General features: G+C 39.5%; 1 protein-coding gene across 3 annotated transcripts; it reads left to right on the forward strand.

Moving 5' to 3' along the window:
* Nucleotides 1-648: 648 nt before the first annotated feature.
* On the forward strand, nt 649-14,829 carry LYRM7 (LYR motif containing 7). 3 transcript variants are annotated; one of them, XR_010468911.1, is made up of 6 exons: nt 649-978; nt 3,972-4,044; nt 4,700-4,770; nt 8,082-8,163; nt 10,034-11,771; nt 14,267-14,829. XR_010468911.1 is itself a non-coding variant. In XM_065045722.1 (5 exons), exons 1-5 carry the CDS (start codon nt 658-660, stop codon nt 14,350-14,352), a joined length of 633 nt encoding a protein of 210 aa, XP_064901794.1. In that variant the 5' UTR covers nt 649-657; the 3' UTR covers nt 14,353-14,829. The 3 variants fall into 3 exon arrangements, 2 of the variants coding, with proteins under 2 accessions (XP_064901794.1, XP_064901795.1); XM_065045722.1 differs by lacking the exon at nt 10,034-11,771; XM_065045723.1 differs by lacking the exons at nt 8,082-8,163; nt 10,034-11,771.
* Nucleotides 14,830-23,359: the final 8,530 nt, after the last annotated feature.

The raw sequence follows: 23,359 nt of genomic DNA on the forward strand, positions 1-23,359 counted from the left end.
GGCATAAAGCTGAGTGGTGCAGTTGACACTCCTGAGGGACAGGATGGCACCCAGAGGGACCTGGAAAAGCTTGAGAAGTGGGCCCATGTGAACCTCATGAGGTTCAGCAAGGCCAAGTGCAAGGTCTTGCAGCGGGGCTTGGGTAACCTCCAGTATCAGTACAGGCTGGGGGATGGAGGCATTGAGAGCAGCCTTGCAGAGAAGGACTTGGGGGTACTGGTGAATGAAGGATTGGACATGAGCCAGCAATGTGCACTTGCAGCTGTCGCCTTTTACTGCAGGGTGACAATAAATCGTGGCAGACCTTCTCTGTTAAGCCACCCACCCTCCCCACTAGGAAAGGTAAAAGGAGGAAAAGGGAGAGAGACTTACAAGTCGGAAAAAATTTAAAATGAGCGTATTTACATGTAACTAATCTCCTCATCAAATCTTCGGCTATATCCCCATACAGCCCCCATCAGAGTATTCTCTCCAAGAGAAAAGATGGTCAAGCAGGATATCAAACGGTCCAATCAGTTCTGGTAAATAATAGTTGGTTACCTCCATATCAGCTTCTTTTTTTTTTTAAAAAAAAAAAAAAAAAGTAATTAAAATTCAATTAAGTGCTTCTGGGAAGTAACGGCCAGCGGTGCAAAATAATGTGTTGGCCACAAACTGATGGCTTTCCAGTCGCGCGTTTCAAACTATGACATCTTTCTTCAGAGGGAAGCAGGCGCAAAGACGTTATGTATTTCATGCCTGGCAGAGCCACCAGCGAACGCAGCAGCGGTTCGATTGGCCGCCCCGGAGCGCCCGCGGCGGGGCAGAGAGTGCCCGGAACACGGGCGGCGGCGAGTGGCGCCCGGCGGGGCACCGTTGCCGGCGGCACCGGTAGCGCGGCGGCGGGGGAGGAGGAGGGCCTGGAACGTGTTAATTCGTCACTTCCCCGCTCTCCTGGGCCGGAAGAGAACGGCGGTCGCCATGGCGAGCCGCGGGCAGGTGAGCTCGGCGCGCATGCGCGGCGGGGAGAGGCGGGGGACTCGGTGTGTCCCGGTGCGGCGACATCTTGGCCGTGTCTTCCGAGGCTGCCGGGGGGAGTGGGGCCTCCGCGGTGTTCGGGGGTCGCCTCGAGTGAACTGGAGCGCCCGCGCGGGGCCGGCCCCGTTTGAGGCGGCGGCGGCGGTGGTTGCCGGCCCCCTCCTCGCAGCGGCCGCGGGGCCCACCCTGCCCACCCCGTCCGGGCTGCGCCCTGCGTGAGGCGGGGGGTCTCTCTTTCCGCAGCGTGCCACAGGCGGGTGGTTGCCGCCGTGTCCCGGGTTTTAGTCCCTCCTGCGCTGCCTGTGGCCGCCGTGCTTGGAGCTGGTGGTAGTGCATGCGGCGCCGAGCTGTGTTTCCTCTCAAATTTACAACACTAGCGTGTAAATAATAACTAGACACATTATATACCCAGGGGAGTTTTTCCTTGTATGCTGTTGGAGGGCAGGAACGTTTTTCTTAGCAGTTCCTGGCATTTATTCTGAGCATTAACAGGCAGAGGCTTTCAGGCCAAAAAGGACATGACACTGGGTGATTGAACATGGAGTTTTGCATGCAAAGTCTGTCGTGGAAAAAGCAACACGTTGAGAGACTACAAGTGGAAGTTAATATACATAAAGAGAATGAATTGTGATGAGAAGATGGAGAAAAGCAAAGATAGGGGACTTATTTAAACCTTTCATATTTGCAATATAGAGTACTTGGTGGGGGGAGTTGAGCCCCTGTTTTAGAAGTGTTCTAAAGCTTAGTATTAGGGATACTAATACACTGATGTATTAGGGGAATTCTGTGTTTCTTCAGGTGACTGTAGACCTCAAGGGAGCCTGCATTAATATATCTTATTTCAAAGTCATGTACTCCAATGTGGTGAAGAACTTTCCAGGAGGGGTCTTCAGAAATTTGCAAATAGCAGAGGAAGACGCCAGAAAATTGTTGATCAAAGAGTTCAGAATAACTGTAAAACACTCCTGCAGGTTTCACAACATATGTCTTTCACCCAAAACCATTTGTAATATTAATTTCACTGTTTGCGAAGATGGAGAAAATACTGTGGGGTAGAAATACTTCAGGATGTCCTGTCTAAATAATTTAGTCAAATCTCTTAAAATAGGTCTACAGAACAAGAAATGTATTTGCTGGGTTTTAATTCTGTTGGTTTACTTTCCACAGATTCAGCCATCTGGGAAATGCTGCAATTAGAGGCAACATTATTCTGTTCAGTTGCTAATTATTAAAGACACAGAAGCTGAAAAGGAATTACCAGAGTCCATGTTCTCTTCTATATGTCTCTGCTCAGGTTGATTTAGCTGATTGTCAGGTGACATACTAACTCTTGTAAAAGTGACAAAAGTTTTTTACTTAAATGTTCCTGAGACTCTCAAGCAATTGAGAATGCACTGATTTGTCCTCTTTCCATAAACATTTGTAGTGCAGTATCATATCCTCAACAGGAGGCTAAATCATAAATCACAGTGGAAACAATTACATGGTCTAATCCACATGAAGTGAGATTTGAATTTGTTCATACTTGTAAGTTGTCCCTTAATAGCACTAAAGTTGTGGTAGTATTATGTTAAAGAGGCAGCAGTAGACTGGAAGGTTCTTCTTACTGTTTTATGTCTTCTTCCTCAAAGCTGTCTTTTTGTGTGTGTACACTTCTGGATGAATTATCTCAATGTGTTGCCAAGTGACCAGCTGAGCGGAGGGTGAGAATCTAGCTTGAAAATGTAAAAGTGTGTTGACATCTGTTGGAAGTAGTAGCTTTCAGAGAAGCGTGCATTTCTGCTCTCTGTCGTTAGCAGATTTAAAACAGAGGCAACATTTTTTCAAGGCACTGCTGAGGTGTTTTTATTGGGTTTTCACCTTTAGGGGATAGTGTTTTGCATCTCCCACTCACAAATACAGCACATGCTGATGATGAAGGTGGTTATTCCTCAGTTACAGCCCTGTGTTTCCTCTGCATCCTTCTAAAGCATTTTTGGAATATGAATTATGACAAAACAATTTAAGATTGTCATAAGCTACCCAGAATTGTGCCTTCTAGAGATGTAAAAGCACACTAGAAAGTACTAGAAATAATTTCAAAATGTATCTTGTCTCGTTATCACGTTTGGTTTCATTTTTTCTGTGCTTGTCACAGATTCTTTTCAGTCTCTGACAAACATCAACAAATACTGATAAGGACTTTGGGATTTCTTTAATTTCATTACGGTCTGCGTGTATAAATAGCCAAACAGCATGACTGTGAGTTGTGATTCTTGGGGGTTTTACTTTATGTACATGCTGAGGTGCATTATCTCTACATTGTAAATCCTAATTTTTAGTGTGGGAAGGACTTTGGTTTAAGTTGGTTTTGCCACATCACCTGTAGAAGATTATATCTAGGTATTTATTATACGGAGACATGAAAAATAATTGTTGAATTATTTAATACACAGTTGGAGATCTTTTTGAAATTCACTTTTCTTACATTGCCTTGTAAGTGTGAGAATACTGCAGCCATTTATATTTCTACCTTTTTTTTTTGTAATCTGAAAATATCCAGTGATCTACCCTTGATAGTTCCTTCAGGTGACTTGACTTTTAGAGTTATTCCAATTCTGTTATATGTTTTTGTTATTGGCAAAATAAATATGTTTGCATCAATGTATTTTCAGGATTATATTCCTGTCATGCCAAATGATTATTTAGTGGTGTGGTGTTAGTACTCTCTAGCATCTTGGATTAATTTGAAGCATATAGAACTATCTAGGGTTTTGATTTCTTCATATCTGCTTTGGCTACAAATTATTTGATCAGAAACTGAGGTAAAATATCTTAGATACTGATTCCATATCAAGTTCCGTTCTAAATTGAAAGAACCTGAAAGATCAACTAGAACACTCTTAAAGTACATGTTCATTTTGACTAAGAATTCTGCTAGCAAACAAGCTAATTCTATTATGTTGTATTGGCAGGTTTTGAAGCTTTTTAAATTACTACACAGAACCCGGCAAGAAGTTTTTAAAAATGATACCAGAGCTCTTGAAGGTAAGAGAGACTTTTTTGTGTGGTGGATGCTTACTATGTTTCTGTGGAACCTTCTCTAAATACAGAGAATTCTTAACATAGTCATTCTTTAAATTATTGCCTTCCACATTTTATGCATAATCATTGGAAAAACTTGTTTGTCCATAACCAGACATCCATTAATTTGAAACAAAAACCTGGTTGTGAGACTCAAGCACTCAAGCTATATTTCTTAAGGAAAACGTATCTTTTTGGAACCTTGGTGATCTTCCTGGTTTCCCCCTCACTGCCGCCCCCCTTTTTTTTTTACTTCCTCTCTTCAGCCCAGCAAAGCATTTTTAAATGTACTAAGCATTTGAGTTGGTTTTATGTACGGTTGCTCCTCAGGGGATAAATATTTATTTTTTTAGTAAACCAACTTGCAGTAGTGACTTCTGTATGTTAGTTATTTTTAAGGTCAGAATGCTAGATAGGCAATTATGTTCCTATAACAGTCAACTTAAATTACAACATCACCTGAATTCCATAGAAATCTTATATTAACATACTTGAGGCAGAGTGTACCACGAAGGTTCTATAAAGGACGTAGAATTCTGACCTTTGAGGCAGTGACAAAGACAAGATAGATTTTGTTGTTGTTGTTTGCACTTTAGGTTTTTTTGTTTACCTTATATAGCTGCAAGACAAAAGATAAATGAAGAATTCAGGAATAACCAATATGAGACATCTGAAGAGAAGATAAGTGAGGTACTTCCTGTTTTCATTGGTTTTTCCACTTTGCATAGAAGTACTTATATATGAGATATTTACTTAAAGGGTCTCTAAACCAATGTGAGCACTTACTGAGACATTATGAGAGCCAGATGAGTTTGAAAAGGCTTTTACATGGATCTTAGTTTATAAATGTATTGATATGTCCATTGGTATTAATAGTATGTTATAGAATTTTGTACATTCAAAAATACATAATGAGAAAGTGTCTTCTGGTACTTCAATATGCTTATTTTTAAGCTTCTAATAAAATTATGAGAAAAAATGGTCTACGTTGCTATTTTCATGTAAATATTTTTTATACTTGGCTCATAATGTCTATCTATCTGAGCTGTGTTCGCTTAAATTTGCTTGGTCTTTGGATAGACAAGCACAAAAAGTACAGAAAAATTAAATAGTCTGCTCAGTTACTGGCAGACATGAGAATTGCTTTGGTTCCTGATCACAAATGAGGCAACATCTTTCATTGAAGGCAAAAAAAAGCCAAATGATCATGACTATTGTATATACTGAGGTATCAATTATACTACTGGGATTTTTGCTTTTTCTTTTCTCATGGTGCATTAAAAGGAGTAAAATGTTCTGTTAACTGACTGTGTGAGTTACCTTTGCTCAGTTGTTGTCTTAACAGTTTTTACTGAATCATTTTTCTAAAGCTTACTGAGGCCTGAAATGAAACATCTGTATTTTAGATATTTTTAGTTCTTAACATCCATACAGAGTGAATAATTCAGGCCTTGTCATTCAGCCTTTTAACTGATTCTATTTGCATTGTCACTGGGCACTAATTGGAAGAAAGTGCCTCCATCTGTCCTTTGCAGAAGTAAATCTAAAACTTTGCATCATACCGTCCACTGGACAATAACATGAATAGCTCTTAGCATTTATGTAGAACTTTCTAGCATTTCTGCTTGTTGTTAGGCCCCTATAGCAATACTTGTGTCTTTGTGTTTCCAGTGTCTGAGCCATTAAATTGTATGTTCTTTTTGTTGTAGATATACAGAACAAATCCTTGCTGTAATTTTTAAAGCTATATTTGTTAGGGATGACAACCTGCAAAATACACGTATGTAACTTTTTAGCATGGGTTAATAGAGGTTGCAGAGGGATCTAGATAGAGAAATGGAGAATCACCAGCTGCATGAAGTTCAACAAGGGCAAGTCCTGGATTTTGCACCTGGGACATGGCAACCCTGCCTGTACATACAGACTGGGGGACGAGATGCTGGAAAGCAGCTCTGCAGAGCGGGATCTGGGGATTCTGGTCGATGGCAAGTTGAACATGAGCCAACAGTGCCCTGGCAGCCAAGAGGGCCACCCGTGTCCTGGGGTGCATCAATCACAGCATTGCCAACGGGATGAGGGAGGTGATTGTTCCACTCTGCTCTGGACAGGTGCGGCCTCAGCTGGAGCACTGTGTGCGGTTCTGGGCGCCACAGGATGAAAAAGATACAAAGCTACTGGAGAGTGTCCAGAAGAGGGCTATGGTGTTGCTGAAGGGTTTAGAGGGGAAGCTGTATGAGGAGCAACTAAAGTCACTTGGCTTGTTCAGCCTGGAGAGGAGGACACTAAGGGGAGACCTCATGGCGGCTACAGCTTCCTCACATGGGGAGGGGGAGGAGCAGATGTTGATCTCTTCTCTCTCGTGACCAGTGACAGAACCCGAGAGAATGGCAGGAAGATGTGCTAGGGAAGGTTTAGGTTGGACATTAGGAAAAGGTTCTTCACCCAGAGGGTGGTGGAGCACTGGAACAGGCTCCCCAGGGAGGTGTCACGGCCCCAGGCCTGACAGTGTTCAAGAAGACACGGGACAACGCCCTCAGACACATGGTGTGAACTGTGGGGTTGTCCTGTGCAGGGACAGGAGCTGGACTCGATGATCCTTGTGAGTCCCTTCCAACTCAGGACATCCTATGATATCTGTATTAAATGTGTCAGTGGAAGAAATTCTAGACTTTCATCACAAGTACAGAATCCTAGAACATCACAGAACCTGTCATATTTATTATGTAAGCATATATATATATACACTGAATAGACTCAGAGCCAGATGAACTGGATCAAATTATAAACAGGACTGTGGGAATTTGTACACTTGCATAAACACAGGGGTGTTAGTGTTATGCTTTGTACAGCAGCCAAAAAAATGAATATTGACCAACCAAATGTGCATTTTATTTTGTCAGAAATGTCCTCTAATATGACATCAAATATTTAGTTATGTAGTAACCTCAGCAGGAAGGAGTGACTGTCTGCAGTATCAGAATGTGAGATGTGTCAGCTGAATCTGTTGCAGCATTTTAGTTCTGATCAGGAGTGCACTTCTGAAGTTATCTTGGTTATCACCACTCCCTGGGATTTGGCTTGTTTGTGAAGTAGTCTCAGAGCAAATAGCAGAATTCCTTTAAGATGAATCTGAAGAAGAAGGTGTGTGCCAGGAGCATGCAGCCTAGCTGCTAATAGACATTCAGTAGGGTAACTGGTCCAAACCCTTGGAAATGGAGAGGAGAAATTCAGTGTAGATGTCAAGTCTTGAGCTCTAACTCTTGCGAAGATCCACTTCTGTTGGTACACCCTACTTCCTAGTGTAAGCATGTCTCCCAAAGTGTCTCACTTGTGCATTTTCATTTATTTCTGACACAGAAATAAAAAACTATTTGGATTCTCTTGATCACTCAGCAAAACTAGCAAGAGTGCTTCTGCTTCTCCTCTGAATGAGGAAAAGAATCCTAGGCCTTTTGCCAAATATTAGCGCCTTTTCAAATGTTTAGGTAGGGCCTTGTTCCTATACTGCTTTTCTGTGAAACTTCAGTATTCTTAATTCTTTTCATGTTTTGCCCGTATTTTTGCCTCCAAATTTAATGAGCAGGAATGTTGGAAGAACAAGATTTGCCTTTCATTAGGTGCAGTCGAATGTATTGAGGCATTCACCAACGTCTGTGGTCATTGGAAACTAGTTACTTGTTTTGATAGTTGGATTCCACCTTATTGATGTGCAGTTTTCATTGGGTATATAGATTTTATACTGCTGTATGTTACTGAGCAGAAGTTTACTTCTTCTCGCGCTGTATGTCAAGGTAGCTTATATATCAACCTATAAGTTATTCCAGGATCCCCAAAGTAAAAGCTATGTATAGATAGTGCATAACTAACTGAGTAATAGAACTGACTGGTTTTATTATTTGAATAGCTGTATAGTATGGAAAATGTCTTCAGGAATAATTTCATATAATTTAAATTATTCTGTTCTGTTGTTTTTTGTTGTTGTGTGTTTTTCTTTTTACTAGCTTCTGAAAGTAGGTTCAGATGTTGAAGTGATTCTCAGAACTTCTGTTATTCAGGCAGTTCACACAGATTCCGACAAAATATGTGAGTAAAGCTGCATGCTAAAAATATATTTTAAACTGTTGTATTTCACTGAATAAATATGAAACTTGAAAACGGTGTAAAGGGACAGAGAGGACAGAAGTCTGTCTATCTGTAATTTCTCTGCTCAAACCTTTACTTTAAGCCTGTTGACTAATGGCTTTGCCTGGGACAGGTGGAGGTTGCAAAGGTACAAAGTTTGTACACAAATATTTTGAAATACAGAAGCTGCTAGAAAACATGCAGTGCGTGCATTAAATGCCCTCATAGAGAGAAAAAAGTTGTAACTTGGTAGCTTAAGTATTAGGAGCGATAGCAATTATGTAGCAATTCAGCACACATATACTGGCTCATCCGTCGCTGTGTGTGCCTAAATGCAATACCTGTAGGTGCGTGCTCTACCAAGTAGGAAGAAGCTGCCTGTGGAGAATTAGCAAATACAGTATTTATTTGTGCTCTCCATGGCATAGCTTTTTATTTGGGGATTGTGTTCTTTTCCAAAACCTTACTCTGACAATTTAAGTTTCAGATAATGCCTTGGAAGATTTGTGACAGAACTATGGCTTTGATGAAAAGCGTATCTAATTGTGAAATTTTAGTTCCTGGTTTAGAAGTTCTTTTATCTTACTGCAAAACACAAGAGAACTAGTAGGTTCAGCATACAACTGTGTGATAGAGGATAGGAAAAATTTTCAGCCGTGTACATTGTTTTGTTTCTCTTAATGGTGTCTTTAAGTTTTTTAACTGTTTTCAGGTTTAGATTTGGTAAAGCATTTAGCTTTAGAACAGCCATTTGGATTGAGGCCTAAGATAAGTCTAGACCAGTGTCGAGTCTTCCACAGTGATCCTAGGCAGATGACAGTAGAAACATAGGAACAGAGGAAGTGAATTTTTGCATTTTCCAGCTGTTTACACCTGGCAGCACTTCCTGAGCCAGGGATTGCTTCTGTTTCAGTTATCCTCAGTGGGTTTCTCTCTTGTGAACTTGTTCTTGTCAACTTACATGTATTTCTTATTCAGGATGGATCATTAAAGCCTGTTGTTTTCCAAATTTGTTAAACAGCACAGATACTAACAAAAATACTTGTAGAACTTAACTTCAGACATCTCTCCATTGGGATACCTGTCCATTAATTGTTCACTTTCCACAGTTTAACCAGTGACTTATCCATGCTAGACCTTCTGTTATAATAAGGATGTTGTTTTCTTAAAAGTGTTCACTGAGGGGCTTCTGGGAATCCAAGCACGTTGGGGCAGCCCCCCAAGAGGTCTTTAGAAAACTCCAGCAGGGACTGTAATGCAGAACATCCCTTACAAAAGCCACATGAATTCCATGAATTCATGTTCAGATACTGATTTATATTCTGGTACTGTGTGAGTGTGTAGGGCTGGGGTTAGGACAGCCAGAGCCCACCTGGACTTTATCTTGGCAAGGAATGTAAAGGACCACAAGAACAGCTTCTACGGTTATATCAGTAGCGGAAGGAAGAGGAGGGAAAATATGGGCCCACAGCTGAATAGGGCAGGGAAACTGGTAATAAAGGCCATGGAAAAGACCAAGGTGCTTGGTACCTTCTTCACCTCAGTCTTTACTGCTAAGGTTTGCCTTCAGGAGTCATGGGCCTTGAATCATTGGGAATGTCTGGAGTGAGGATGACTTACTTTTGGTAGAGCAGGAAAGGGCTGGGGAACATTTGAACAGATGGGGCTTAGACAAATGCACAGGACCTGATGTGGTGCACCCATGGGTGATGAAGGAGCTGGCTGTTGTCATTGTAAGGCCACTTTTTATCATCTTTGAAAGGTCATGGTGATTAGAGGAGTTACCTGAGGACTGCAAGAAAGCAAACATCACTCCTCTTTTTATAATAAGGACAAGAGAGAAGATCTGGGAAACTGGTCAGCCTCACCTTGATATCTGGGAAGCTGGCTGAGCCACTCATGGAAGGTGTTTCCAGATGTTCTAAGAACGGCATGGGGACTGGGAGTTGTCAGCAAGGATTTACAAAGGGGACATCTTCTCTGACTGATATCCTTTTACAGTGAAATGACTTGACTTAGTGGACAAGGGGAGAGTAGTGGTGTTTGTCCGTTTTGACTGTAGCAGAGCTTTAATATTGCTTCCTTTACAATCTCCATAAATAAAAAGTGATACAATTGCCACCACCTAATTCTGCAGACTTCTGAGAGACATGATGGCAATGAGGTTTGTGCGGAAGGAAGAAGTCTTCCAGAGTCTGATACTGACCAGGAAAATTTTGTCCTGCAGCAAAAAATGTGGAGTATGTCTGTACACACAGTGTATTTGACCTGCTTATGAATGCAAGAGGTGTCATTATCCAGTCTCTTGCCAATTCTTCTTTTTTGTTGTTTTGTTTTGGAGGTTTGTTTGGTTTGGTTTTTGTTTGTTTGCTTTCTGTATCTGTTTTGGATAGATATAAGCTTTGCTTCTCTGTAATTGATCTTACTGCAGTAAGAACAATACAATAATCTTGAAACAGCCATTTCAGTTTGAGAGCTGTGTGTCTGGAATATATATTGAAGTGAGAAATATTTTGTCTTGATAATGTATTGAATCACCAATTTAAGATCAGGAATGCTTAGAAAAGAAATCCAGAGCATCATGATAGAAGTTCACAGAATAATATTGAACAATACAAAAAAAATGCATAGAATGGATAGATATTCTTACTTGTCCTGGTTAATTTAAAATGTAAAGAGTATTCAGTAAAGTTGGAATTTACAGTCAAAGCTAATACCAAAAAAGTACTTTTTTAGTTTACACAATGAATAATTCTTAAAGGTCCTGGCAATGAATATTTTTTTGTAAACTGGTCAGTTACAGAACATTATTTCTATGTGCCATTCTTTGAGCAGGCTTCTAGTGTGTTTGCATCTTTTCTAAGAATCCAGCTTTGATTATTTATATAGCACTCTGAATTACGCAGTCCTGGTACAGCTCTTTATGTATTATTAATGTCAGAGGTAGCACAGAGTAAGCCATTAGAAAATATCTGAAACTAAAAGTTCAGAATTTTTAGGGAGTTCAGGTAATTGTCATCATATTTTGATAGCAGTTTATGGTGAATAGCATCATCAGTGTATTGTGTAAAATTTTACCTATAAATGGGTGTGGTTTCCACTACTGCTTCACTTTGTTGAATCTCTCACCCTACGGTTCCCATCCTTCCTTGTTTGTAAAGAAACATTGTCTGAGATTAAAATGACGAAAAAAGTCGGAAGTGGGGCTTCAGCTTCCAGTTGAATCTATGGCTAGGTGGTGTTGTGGTTTAACCCCAGCCAGCAGCTATGCCCCACACAGCCACTTGCTCACTCCTCACAGTAGGATGGGGGAGCAAAAACGTAAGCAAACTCATGGGTTGAGATAAAACCAGTTTAATAGGTAAAGCAAAAGCCACAAACACAGAGAAGCAAAGTAAGAAGAAATTCATTCACTACTTCCGATGGGCAGGCAGGTGTTCAGCCATACCCAGGAAAGCCGGGCTTCATCACACCAAATGGTTACTTGGGAAGACAAACACCATCACTGCAAATGCCTCCCCGTTCTTCCTTCTTCTTCCAGCTTTTGCTGCTGAGCACAGTGCCATGTGGTATGTAATATCCCTTTGGTTACTCAGGGTCAGCTGTCCCGACTGTCCCCCCTCCAAACATCTTGTGCCTGTATATGATGGAAGTATCAAGTGGATCTGCTTTTTGGCACCTAGGAGCCAGTTTTACGCAGGAAGTTTGTTGTAGGGAGTGCCTGTGTAGGTATATAAGGTATATGAGTCTGCTTAGAACATTGAAGGGGTATTCAGTTCCAGTACAGCTTTGATTAAAGAAGTTTTAGCTGATCAAAATCAACCTTTTTGATCCTTAATCTTTATGCTCTACACTGACTTGTATAGTGCCAATAGAATTACATTGCTTTTATGGTATCATCTTGTATTAAATGAGAGGCTTGGGACAGATTTATTACCAACAACAACAACAAAGTAGAAGTGTAGCCCTAACGTGGCTGCTAGAGTTGCTGTTTGTTGGCAAATAAAAATAAGCAACCTCAGTTGAAAAGTTTATGTTTCATAGTGTTTCATCTTAGGTGCTACATGTTTGCTTTGGAAACCTTGTAGGTGAAGATTTATTTTGCTGTAATAGAAAGCATATTGGCCTATTTGGGAAAAAAAAAAAACACAGTGTAGTAAAATACTTACTAATTTAAATGCAGCCCAAATATATTATTTCCTTGCTTATTCCCAAGCCATCATGCTGCCTCTACCCTCCAAAAAAAGATTGAAGTGATCAGTTACTATGTTGTGTGAAAGAAAGGGAGGGGATAAGGAACACCAGAGCACCACAAAGCTAGGTAAAATGTTTGAGAAATCTAGTGCTGCCACTAGTTTCTTTAAATTAGTTCCTGTCAGAATATTTTGATTCTTAACTTTTTGTGTTATAGCTAAAAATATACAATTTAACTACACCTGGCGTTTTTTCTTCCTTTTAATTTCAGTCCTGTATCTCTAAAATAACTATTTAATAACTGAAAATAAAAAGCCAAAGACTTGTCTTAGATAGTGAGAATAAATGTTGGTAAAGGGAACATTTTTCTTAGTCAAGTGAAACCATTCTCTGTTGTCATAGAAGCAGTGCACAGGGCCATGTTATCCTCTAAAAATAATTTGAGATGCAGTGGGGTATAGTCATGTTGGGATTCACTGGTACATCTATAAAAATTAAAGAAAAAAAGAAATTAGGCTGAGGTTTTCTTACAGAAGAGAAGACAATTTCAATTAGGAGCTTCTTAGTCATATTAGACAGTTTTTCTGATTTGTTTTTTTCATGTTTCAGTCTGTTACTCAGTAGTATACAAATGTGTCTCCTCTACATTTTGCTTTAGTTTCAGATTAAGCTGATTCAAGTAGAGCTTACATTTTAGTAATATACCACACGTGCAGTATGTTTGATGATTTTGATTCACTGTGTTGGCAATGTATGTTCAAAACTTAGCTTTGAAAAGGAAGGTTTAAAATTCTTCTTTCAATCTTCATTTGTTTGGACTTTTGCTTTTCTGTACTTCATATCCAATTCTGTTTTTCTTTGGTATTGCTGTTTCATGTACCTATTCTCTTAGAAACTTATTAAGTGTGTCAGTATCAGTACGGAGATGCAAAAGGAACAAGCCTTCAAGGGAATCAGTTTTCTTTCTTATAAAATGTGGGATGTCAATGCACGTTGGACAGAATAATCACAGAATCACAGGATCGTTTTGGTTGGAAAAGAACTTTTAGGTCATCAAGCCTAACCGTTAACACTGCCAAGTCCAGTCTTACTCATTATGCACACATGCACACAAACACACACAGTTTTACAGGCTTACTGTACCTTTCACAGTTGTCTGACCTAGTCAAAGTACAGCATTACGATTTTAGTTGTTTGTGCTTTAGTTTTTGCTGCTGGAGCAAATCTGACAGGACAGAGCTTCTCCTTTCCCTCATGAAGAAAGGACAAGATGGTTTCTGAAGAGCTAGATGGCAAGAACTTAGAGTCAGGAAGAGGTTAAAATGGTGTATGATTAGAAAACGGTAGCACACTGCACTTCTGTGGTGATATGATGGCCATAATATTCATTTGATGCTTTATTTTCCTGTTGGCCTTTAAAATAGGTAAGACAAAATTAGTATTACAGATCAGATTCCAGGTTATTGGGAGAGAGAGCTAAGTCAAATTTAGTATTAATTTTTTGAACTCTTGAAGTAAGGATAATGTGGCTCAGGCATAATGAAATTGCTGTTCTCTCACTTTCTAAAATTTATTGCAACATTTTACTATTTTTTTGTGCATTCTTAATGCTATTAAAATATTTCCAGTGCTTTTAAAAGGAAAAGGGGGAAGGCATTATCCTGACCAACAGAAGGTAAAAATCTTAATATGATTTTGTCTTGGGTAGGTACCATGATGTGTGTACACTTACCAGAAGTTCAGATTCTCAGTAACCTGATTTTTTTGTAGGAACTCGGTTTTTTTGTATTTAAATTTAAAAACAACTTTAGAATTTTAAATCATATTTTCCATAAGATAATATAGGCTTTTTTTTTTTTTTCTATTGCAGTGCTCATACCCAGGAAAGATCTTCTACAAGACAATACTCCTTACTTTGATAAACCATCAAAAAAGCGTGAATCCCCAGAACATTAAAATCCTGTGAGGAGATCTCTGGATACCTGTGTTAAAGCTAAATTTTAAAAACAGTTAAGTGTTGTTACCAGGAAAAGAGGGACTGAAACCAAGACACCAATGTTATTGTGTGCTGTGATATCATCATGCACTTCTATGGAAGATACTAATACTTGCACAGAAACTCAAGACTCACAGTTCTTTTAAAAATACACTGGTGAACTGTGTTATTTCAGCCAGGAATGTTTTTAATTATGACAGTTGTCAGATACTGTTTCCTAGCAACACAGAGTTTTTCAAAACCAAATACAAGTTAAATGGAGTTCTTAATCCTGATAATATTTATTTATCAGTCTATTGTCAATCATATGCTGCTTTGAAGTAATGTGACACCATCAAAAGCATGATTTCTGAAGCTGTCATTAATTGTGCACTAGTATACTGTGATGTTTCAGACGGGTCTTAAGGCTTATCTGAATAAATTATTGAGATTTTACAGATGGGAGAGTGTGTGTAATGTTTTTATTCTCCCCCACACCTTTGAACGAGCAGGAGTGGCAGGATTTGAGTTCTTAGATGATGGCAGAACAAGATACCCCAGCCACAACCTAACGTAACGATGTCGGTTTAGATCACATGGTTGATTAATTTAAGGTTTTTGTTTTATCTTGTGATTACAGAGTGACTGACTGAAGCATTTTCCAGATAAAAGAGGCTTGTTGCTTAGATGCAAGTGATCTGACTTGCCTAGAGTGAATTCATGGTGAATTTATTTACTAAGCCCTTATCACTTCTGTTTTTTTAAAGGAGACTTAATTGCTTCTTGCAGAATTCATCACAATGATCTGTTCATAGAATTTTCTCTGTGTGACACTGGTAACAGGCACTATATTAGGATCTGAATACCTCATAAAGGAGTGAGGTAGCCTAGTACTACCTCTCAGCAGTGTTTCAGGTCCCAGTTATCCTGTTTATTTCTAACAGGCCTCCAATATGTCAATATTGCATATCCATATGGTTTCTGAAATGGCTTTACCGATTGAGTAAAACAGAAAACTAGTGCCTGCATCCAGTCTCTTCCTCACACAGCATGTCAGTGCAACAAGAACTCTTTTCTTTAAAGCTAGCTCCTCTGGCTACCATGGGCAGGGCAGCCAACAGCAACTAAGTTGTCAGGAATCCCCTTTCAGTTGCACTGATAGCTCCCTGCATTGTAGCTAGAAGGCAACAGGCAAATGATGAGAGATGGAATGAAATAAGTGCAGTTTCTGCTGTTTGTGTAAACATCTTGGTCTGTAGGGGATGTGCTGTTCTAGGCGCCTTGTATTGTTTACTTCCCTAAGGACAAGGTATATTCTGTGTTTGGTTTCCCATCCGTCTGCAGCCTGCCCACTTTTTTTTAATTTTCATAAGGAGTGTAAGAGACGGGTATGCAAGGGATTAAAAATAGAAGGTAGTTGTGGCTGTAAGGAGAAAATGGAACAGAACATTACCTCAAGTGAAGTGACTAATTTTTAAGCAAGAATAATTAAATGGGTGTCTGTCAAGAATGGCAAATTATACAACCATTGAGGTTTATATCCCATGGCGTGCTGGATTTGGAGGAAATCCATCTCTCAGACTCATTGCTTTAGGCTCTGGGGTTAGTGTACTAGTGGTTTTATCCTTCAGATTGATGTAATGGAACTGAGGCCTGGTAGGTCTTCACTCTTTTGGTAGCGATGCAGAATAGTAGTGACTGTTACCATGCAAAATATGTACCAAAAGGCTTAGTGATGTCAACAGTAGATGGCGGTCTTTATATGATGCTTGAGGAAACTGCAAGTGAAGAAACTATTTTCATGTGACTATTGCTCTGGGTTTGTTCTGCTGTCTTGTGTTTCAGCTTTTTACTTTTAACAAAAATTAACACATGAATAGAAAGATAGTGTGGAAATGTCAATTTACAGGATCAGGCGTGGGATTCAACAGGCGTTTGTGTGCTTCATCTTACCTACGTCTTGAATATTCGTAATAAAAATACCGAATGAGTCACCTGAATAACGTACACAACTGCTGAAAATAAAAAAGTTGGTAGAATTTACTGGCCTTTAGAACAATTCCCCTTACACGCTTGTGCAGTATCTTTATGGTCCTTGTGCATTCCTGGGCAGCAAAGACAGACTGAGTTTTGCTCTGCTGAGATGAGGAAAATCAAGTCAATATGCAAAAGATTACTAATGTTAGAGACTGATGGCCCTATTTATTGCTCTTGTTTCAATACAAACTTAAATAGGAATCCGGGTGTATCCAGACCAGGATAAATACAAGTCACAGTAAGGAATTGAGCCTAGAAGTATCACAGAGTTGGTCGCTGCCTGGGCAGGTGTTCGCTTTCTGCAAATTTTCCTTTCCAACCTTAAAAGATGCACAAACCTGCTTAATGAGCAGCTGGTGATTAAAGACTTCTCTTTGGTGTTGGTGGCGGTAACTGTTCCTCTTCCCCTTATTCCATGCTTATCTATTGGTTCGCATTCCGGTACCCAGTCATCTCCCCAGCTTCTGTTTCCATTTTGGTTTGCTTTGGTTATGAATCTATTCTTGATACCGCTGGCTTTGTGTTCATATATATCTTTATTTTCTTGAATTAATATCAATAATAATGTTGAAAGGACAGGAAGTGTTGTTGCGTTCCCTCTGCAAAGATTTGTGGAGGGGTTTTGATAGATAAAGATTTGTTGCTGAATTAGCCAGGCTCAAAGGAATCTCAAGGCCGCTTCGAGAAGCTGAGAACAGAATCTGCTGTGAGAAAGAGGGGCGTGCAGGGCCCCAACATGGTGTGAGTCATTGGACCTATCATCAGTGAGACTCCAGCGTGTGGACAGCCCATGATACTCATTTAGCAAATCCATGCTTGGAGCATGGACGTGTGATTAGAATATAGTTGCATGTATAAGGAGGCTTGTTTCTGTAATAAATGGCTTTGCGTGATTCACATTGAATCGAAATGCCGAGTCCTTTATCGTTCCAACAAAGATTGAAGTGTTTGCTGAAACTGTTTAAAACATTACAGGGGCCTTCACATAATGACTTGGGAGAGAAAAAGGTTGATTCCTTACCACAGAAACTGTAATTTAATAGGCTCACAATAAAATGATTCAGTCACATTAAACTTTTTCAAGTTTACTAGAACTGCAGGACTTTAGAGCTGACATACATGCCTTTCTTCCAAAGAATGCATCGTCAGTCTTAAAAGATTAGCCTTAAAGGTAATAGTTCTTTAAACTGTAGTTTAAATATGTTTTGTATTAAATCTGTAGAGATCCTTTGCAGCAAGCAGGAAATTCTGATTAAGCAGGCTCACTGCTTGTTGAGATCTGCCATAGTTCAGCTGCTGCAGGCAAGAGGTCAGTATGGCCCAGACACTGGGCGCTACAGTGCAGAGGTGCCTTCCTGACCTGTACAGATACACTAGAGGTGCTGCTTAGCAGGACGTGGTATTGTAAAGCTGAGATTCAGGTCTGCTTCAGGTAGTCACATGCTTACACAATTTGGCAGAACAGGTGTCACCTAAATGATTACACTTAAGAAAATTCTAAGCACTTCAGCTTTTGACATCTCCTACCATAGATGTGTCTGTTAGAGCCTTCTGCCCCAGTGTTCTCCTTCATGAACTGTTGACTTGTGTACACTGTAGCTTTAATAAAAGCATTAAATACAACCAATAAATATTTCAAGTTTAAATGTTAAGTTTTGGGGTTGTTCTAACCAGATTTCCCTCACCTTTATTTAACAGTTTAAAATACAGGTTTTCTTCAGGTTTTATTCTGGAAGGAGAACCTCAGGATAAGGATCAAGCATGGTATTAGTACATTTGCTATAGCCTGATGTTCATAAAACACAAGTGATAGATTTAATCTATGAATCTTTTTTTTTTTTTTTTTTGCATGAATGGGATTTGTGTTCAAGTCTTTATGGACTTCAGGTGTAACAAGATGGCTTTTCTAATTTAGTAGTACCAAATTCATCCCCTTCTCTGGTCCTGTGCTCTTTGGTAAAGGAAGCATTTGGGTGCTATTTTAATAGGGAATGCTGTTGTATGCCACAAAGTCCCTCCGCAAAGAGCTGATCTGGAAGTAGGATGAAGGGTTTAATCTGGAAAAGTGTCCTGTACCTTCCCCAGGTACTGAGTTCTCAGGCAGTTTTTCAGGTAATATGAGATCAAGAAACCTGGGGCAACTTCAGTGAATAAATCTAGCATTAGCATCTATTCTTTTTCTTAGCGTTCATGCCGGTTGAAGGAGCTGAACTAGTCTGAATGTTACATAGCATCATCAGTCCTGTTTGTATCATACTAGACCTGTAAATAAAGTAACTTATCTTAAAGTACTGGCAGTTCTTTACACTTCCTTTACAAAAGGGAAAAAAAAATATTGACAATTGAAAACTAAAAATAAAGGCTGAGCAATTTACAGGAAGAGCTGAGTCCTACTATTTCCCTGCCTTAGATAACTCTTTCCAAACTACTTGCAACAATGTAATCCTAAACTCTGGAGTTTGACTGTCAAACCTTTGATATCTGGCTTTATGGGAAGTTAGTACTTGACACAAGCAGGAATTGCAACATAAATTCAGTATTGAGGCTGGGGTTTTGCAGTTACCAAGCCTTTATAACTAGAAGAAATCTAGTAATCCTTGACGGTAATGTATGTGTTGCTTGTATGGAGTAAACCTGTGGTGTAGGTATCCAGATCTCTCTAGTTCTGTTGGAAGACTTCACTAGCGAAACTTTTATGATAGCTGTATTCAGTTTTTTAAAAGTTTAGCTTTCCTGTGACTTTTTTTGTTTTTCCTACCAACACGACTAAATCTGAGGAGAGGGAAAGAGAGGAAGGGCACATCTTTATACTTTGATAAATAGCAATAAGTTTAAATAATTGGCTCTTTATAAGCAAATATTTCCATTTAGTCAGCACTCCAATAATCTGTTTTGCATCAGATGGTGGAGTAAAAGCATCTACTTTTCAAATTATGCTTTTCTTTTTACTGCCAGTATGTACTTCAGCTTCCCATCTCATCTACCTGAAAGGCTATGGCATGAGTCCAGGATTAGTCAGGATTAAATGAACAGCTGGTGAACCTGCAGCCTGTAGAAGCTGGAAGGGGGGATGGTATTCTCTCCATAAAAATGGGAACAGTTCTACTGTTTCACCTGCTGCTGTAGTAGTAACAGCTGTGTTCTGTGAGGGCAGCGGCATTGTGCAAAGGTTGATTCAGCTGCCCCCAAACTGCACTTTCCAGCTGAAAGACATCTCCGTAGCTGAGCATGGAAATGTTGTCATTCTGCTCCCTGTGCAGCAGAACTGTCGTAGTGAAAACAATCAGGCTGTGACCTCCACTGTACTCCGCACTTTTTCCAGACAGTTCTTAAAGGAAAGAATGAAAAGGTCATTCCATTGCTTCCTTCCCCTTCTAAGTATGTGTTTAAGATAAAAACCTTTGGTCCGTTGCTGTCCACCGGCAAACGAGCCAGCACCGATATTTCTGTGTAGATATTTGTCAGCCATTCTATACATTTTCTGTTTGGGACGGCTGCTATCTTCAGCTTCAGATTTCTTCCTGACACTTTCAGAGGTCCCACCTGAAGTCAGTTTCTTGGAGGATTTTTTGGCACCCAGCACAATGTCTGGCCCTGAAAAACAAGTGCTTTTGAGGAGAAGGAACAAGCCTGCGCTTTTTGCAGTTAGCTCTGTCTAGCTATGTTACAATGCAAAAAAAAGAGTACGGCTTTCAGGCTGTAATTCCATTGGATGTGATTTGAAGGGCTACGTATATAGTAAACTTTCTGTAGCAGTCTGGCCAACATGTTATACTGGATCAGCGAGGAAGAGACCTCCTGTATAACAATACAGTACTGAGAAAGGGCAAAGAAGGAATTCTTATCTAGCTGGAAATAGTCCCTGAAAAAATTTCCATTTTATGCCGGATTTTTTGGTCACTAGTATTTAATTATGCATGTTGTTTCCTCAGTAAATTTCCTCTGAGCATGCATTGTGGAAATATAAGCAGACAAGTGGTCTCACTGGACTCTGCAGTGTTGCCCAATAGTAACTGAGGTGAGGCTGGCTTCTGTCAAACCAATAAATGAAATACAAAATGAATGAGCATATGAATGAAGATGAGAGCTTTAAAATTCATACAAGAAAGAGCAAATGGAATAAGGGACAGCTTTTGCATTAGTGTAAAAAAAAAAGTCAACGTACTATGTGTTTCTTTCACCAATTTTCCACTATAAATATATGTCAGATTTTTGTTGTTTAGTTGTAATCTGCAGTGCAGAGTGGAGACGAAAGGAATGCTCGTTATATGTGGACTGAGGAGGAACAGAGGATTAAATAAAGAAATAAAAATGCAAATAATTTAATTTGCACTTGATTATACGTCATTGCAGTCATAATTAGGACTGCACTATGTGCAGAAAGTTCTTTGAACTGAAAGATTTAGGATCAATTATCTGTATAATTTTGCCAAAGTTTTTGCTTTATTTCAGTGGCATTCAGTGGGACTTAGATAAATAAATACTCTTCTGCAATGATTTGCAGAGACTTCTGTCTATATTTTCATTCCTTATGGAGGATGAAGGAAGAGAATTTCCCCTATAAGGGAACTACAAAACTCTCAAATGTTCCAATAAGAAAGATCATATAAGAACTTCACATGTGCCCGCACTACTTTCTGGTTACATTGTAGATACGCACACATTAGATGGTAAGCTCACAGCTTCTAAAAGTTTCACCAAAATATTACAAACTAAATTGTTTGTAATCATGTTAGGTACAAGAAAAATTAACATGGCAACTTAATGTCGAACTAACAATACAAATATTTTTTAAAAAAGAAAAAAGAAAATGACTCTAGAAATTCTGGGCTTCATTTCGCAAAGCCTCTAGTGTGTGTTTAGAGAAGAAGCCCCAGAGAAACACCTCAGGCAGGCAGAACTATGGCAGGTGTGCTCCCCAGTACTGCTGTGCTTTAGCTACTGCGTGAAAGACAAAAATTAGGGGATTTATGAGTCCGAGGACAAAAGACCGTGGACAGAGTGGTAAAAGGACATTACGTGCCTTTGTCAGATGGGAAAGTTGTGCTATGATGCACCAGCTACATCAAACAGTGAATCACACTTCACAGCATGCTGTCTGATGTACAGGTTCGTAGTTTGAAAATCTCTCTTCAGACACATGTTAGGATTTCTTTCACTGTTTTTTTTTAACCGCGTTTCAGTGAATACTTGAAACTGCAACACTTAAAATGGAGAAAAAGCATGCAAATACTGGCACATGCATTCCACTATAATTTCAGGGCAGAGGACCCCAAATATGCAAGAGAAAGGGAGTAAAAAAACAAAAACAAAAACAAAACAAACAAACAAAGAACACAAAGAATGAAACAACAACAGCAAAAAACCACAATCAAACAGACAAAGAAAACAAAACAAACCAACCAAACAAAAACCACCATGGAACAAAATACAGAATGTTGCTTCGGTGATCAAGACATCCAGTAAGGCTTGCTACAGATTTCATCACTTTGTTCTTGTACAGTTCCGTTTATTTAAAATTTAATTTTCTAGCAGATGAAGTAGTTGCCTAAGTAATTTATTCAAATATACAGTAACTGAAACCACAGAAGTTAAGTCGGGTCATCTCTCAGGGATTTCTCCTAAGCATAATTTCCTCTAGTCCGTGTCAAGGAAAGAAAATAAAAGAGGAAAGCTGAAATTGTAAAAAAAAAAACCAAAAAAGCATAAAAGCATCTGAACTGAATTGCCTGTAACATGTGGCATGGTTTTGAAACTAAAATTCCATTGAATCCTAGAAAAACAACTTCTGTGGAAGTAATGGGACGCTACACATTTTAGCAAGAAGAGCTATAAAGAATTTTGTTATTTCATGAATTATTTAGAGGACTGTTTCATATTTGGAAATCAGTAAGGGTTACTAAACAGACATGCAAAAAGCTACCATAATATTTATTAAAACAGATCAAGAAAGTATGTTTTACATCCATTCCAATGTGAAGTTAGGAATAAACTAAGATTAGCTAAACAGTAATCTCCAAGGAAGTATCCATACACATAAGGAAATGAAGAGGAATGAGCTGTAGCCTGGCTGGTGTAAAATAGCATGCTTTCAAACATGACTGCCCTTCAAGTGTGTTCTCTCAGGAGGGAATGTGAGACTGGGATGGTTTGACACCCTACAACTGCAGCTAAGAGAAAGCAGGGGAAGTAGAGGCTGAGTATCGAGAAAAGCATGAAGTGCAGCTCTCGCTGATGTCAGTGCGTCTGCTCAGTATCTTCTCTTAGTGAAGTATTGCCCCCAGGAACATGGACATCCTTTTTGTTAGGATGTTTGAAGTCTCACCTCCCACAATACTAACACATATGCAGTAGACACATTAGAATGAGCGGGAATGAGGGCTCAGCTGAGTGCTGGGAAAATGATGAGTTATATCAGCCATATTGTATTTATGTTAAAGTCATTTAGAAGCAACATGCTTAAGCACACTGAAGGTAGCAGAAGCTGAAAGGGAAGGAGATTCTTATGCCTGCACCATTGCTTACCAGATAATTAGGAGACAAAGAGAGAGTACAAAAAAAAAGACATTGTCCTGCACTTGGTTCAGTGTGAGTACATTCCCCTGTAGTACCCCTCTGTAGCTCATGGTCTCTACACCAGGAAGTCTTCCTGACAAGTGACTTAAGATTAAAATTGTGTGAGACACTAGGGGTTTTTGTCTTAAGAGCTTGTGTATGAACATGGCTTATTTGACTTTTAGCCTGTGCCCTTCAGGAACTGTGTCCAGACCCAATTTCACAGATGTTGTCAACTAGTAGATGTTAACACTGTATTAGCATGCGTTGTTTAATCCTTACCCAGCAGATGGATTCTGATTATTCTGCCCCCGAAAAAAATCAGCTAGAAATCATTTGCATGGACTCTGCTGATATTTCCGCTAGGTTAAATGTGAAGAAACTCAATCCCACTTG

Source organism: Columba livia, chromosome Z (assembly GCF_036013475.1).
Source record: "Columba livia isolate bColLiv1 breed racing homer chromosome Z, bColLiv1.pat.W.v2, whole genome shotgun sequence".
In the NCBI taxonomy this organism is placed as follows: domain Eukaryota; kingdom Metazoa; phylum Chordata; class Aves; order Columbiformes; family Columbidae; genus Columba; species Columba livia.

Coding starts and splice junctions, on each gene's coding strand:
- LYRM7 (XM_065045722.1), top strand. CDS start 658: ATGGCTTTCCAGTCGCGCGTTTCAAACTATGACATCTTTCTTCAGAGG. Junction 4,045..4,699: donor TGATACCAGAGCTCTTGAAG/GTAAGAGAGACT, acceptor TACCTTATATAG/CTGCAAGACAAAAGATAAAT. Junction 4,771..8,081: donor CTGAAGAGAAGATAAGTGAG/GTACTTCCTGTT, acceptor TCTTTTTACTAG/CTTCTGAAAGTAGGTTCAGA.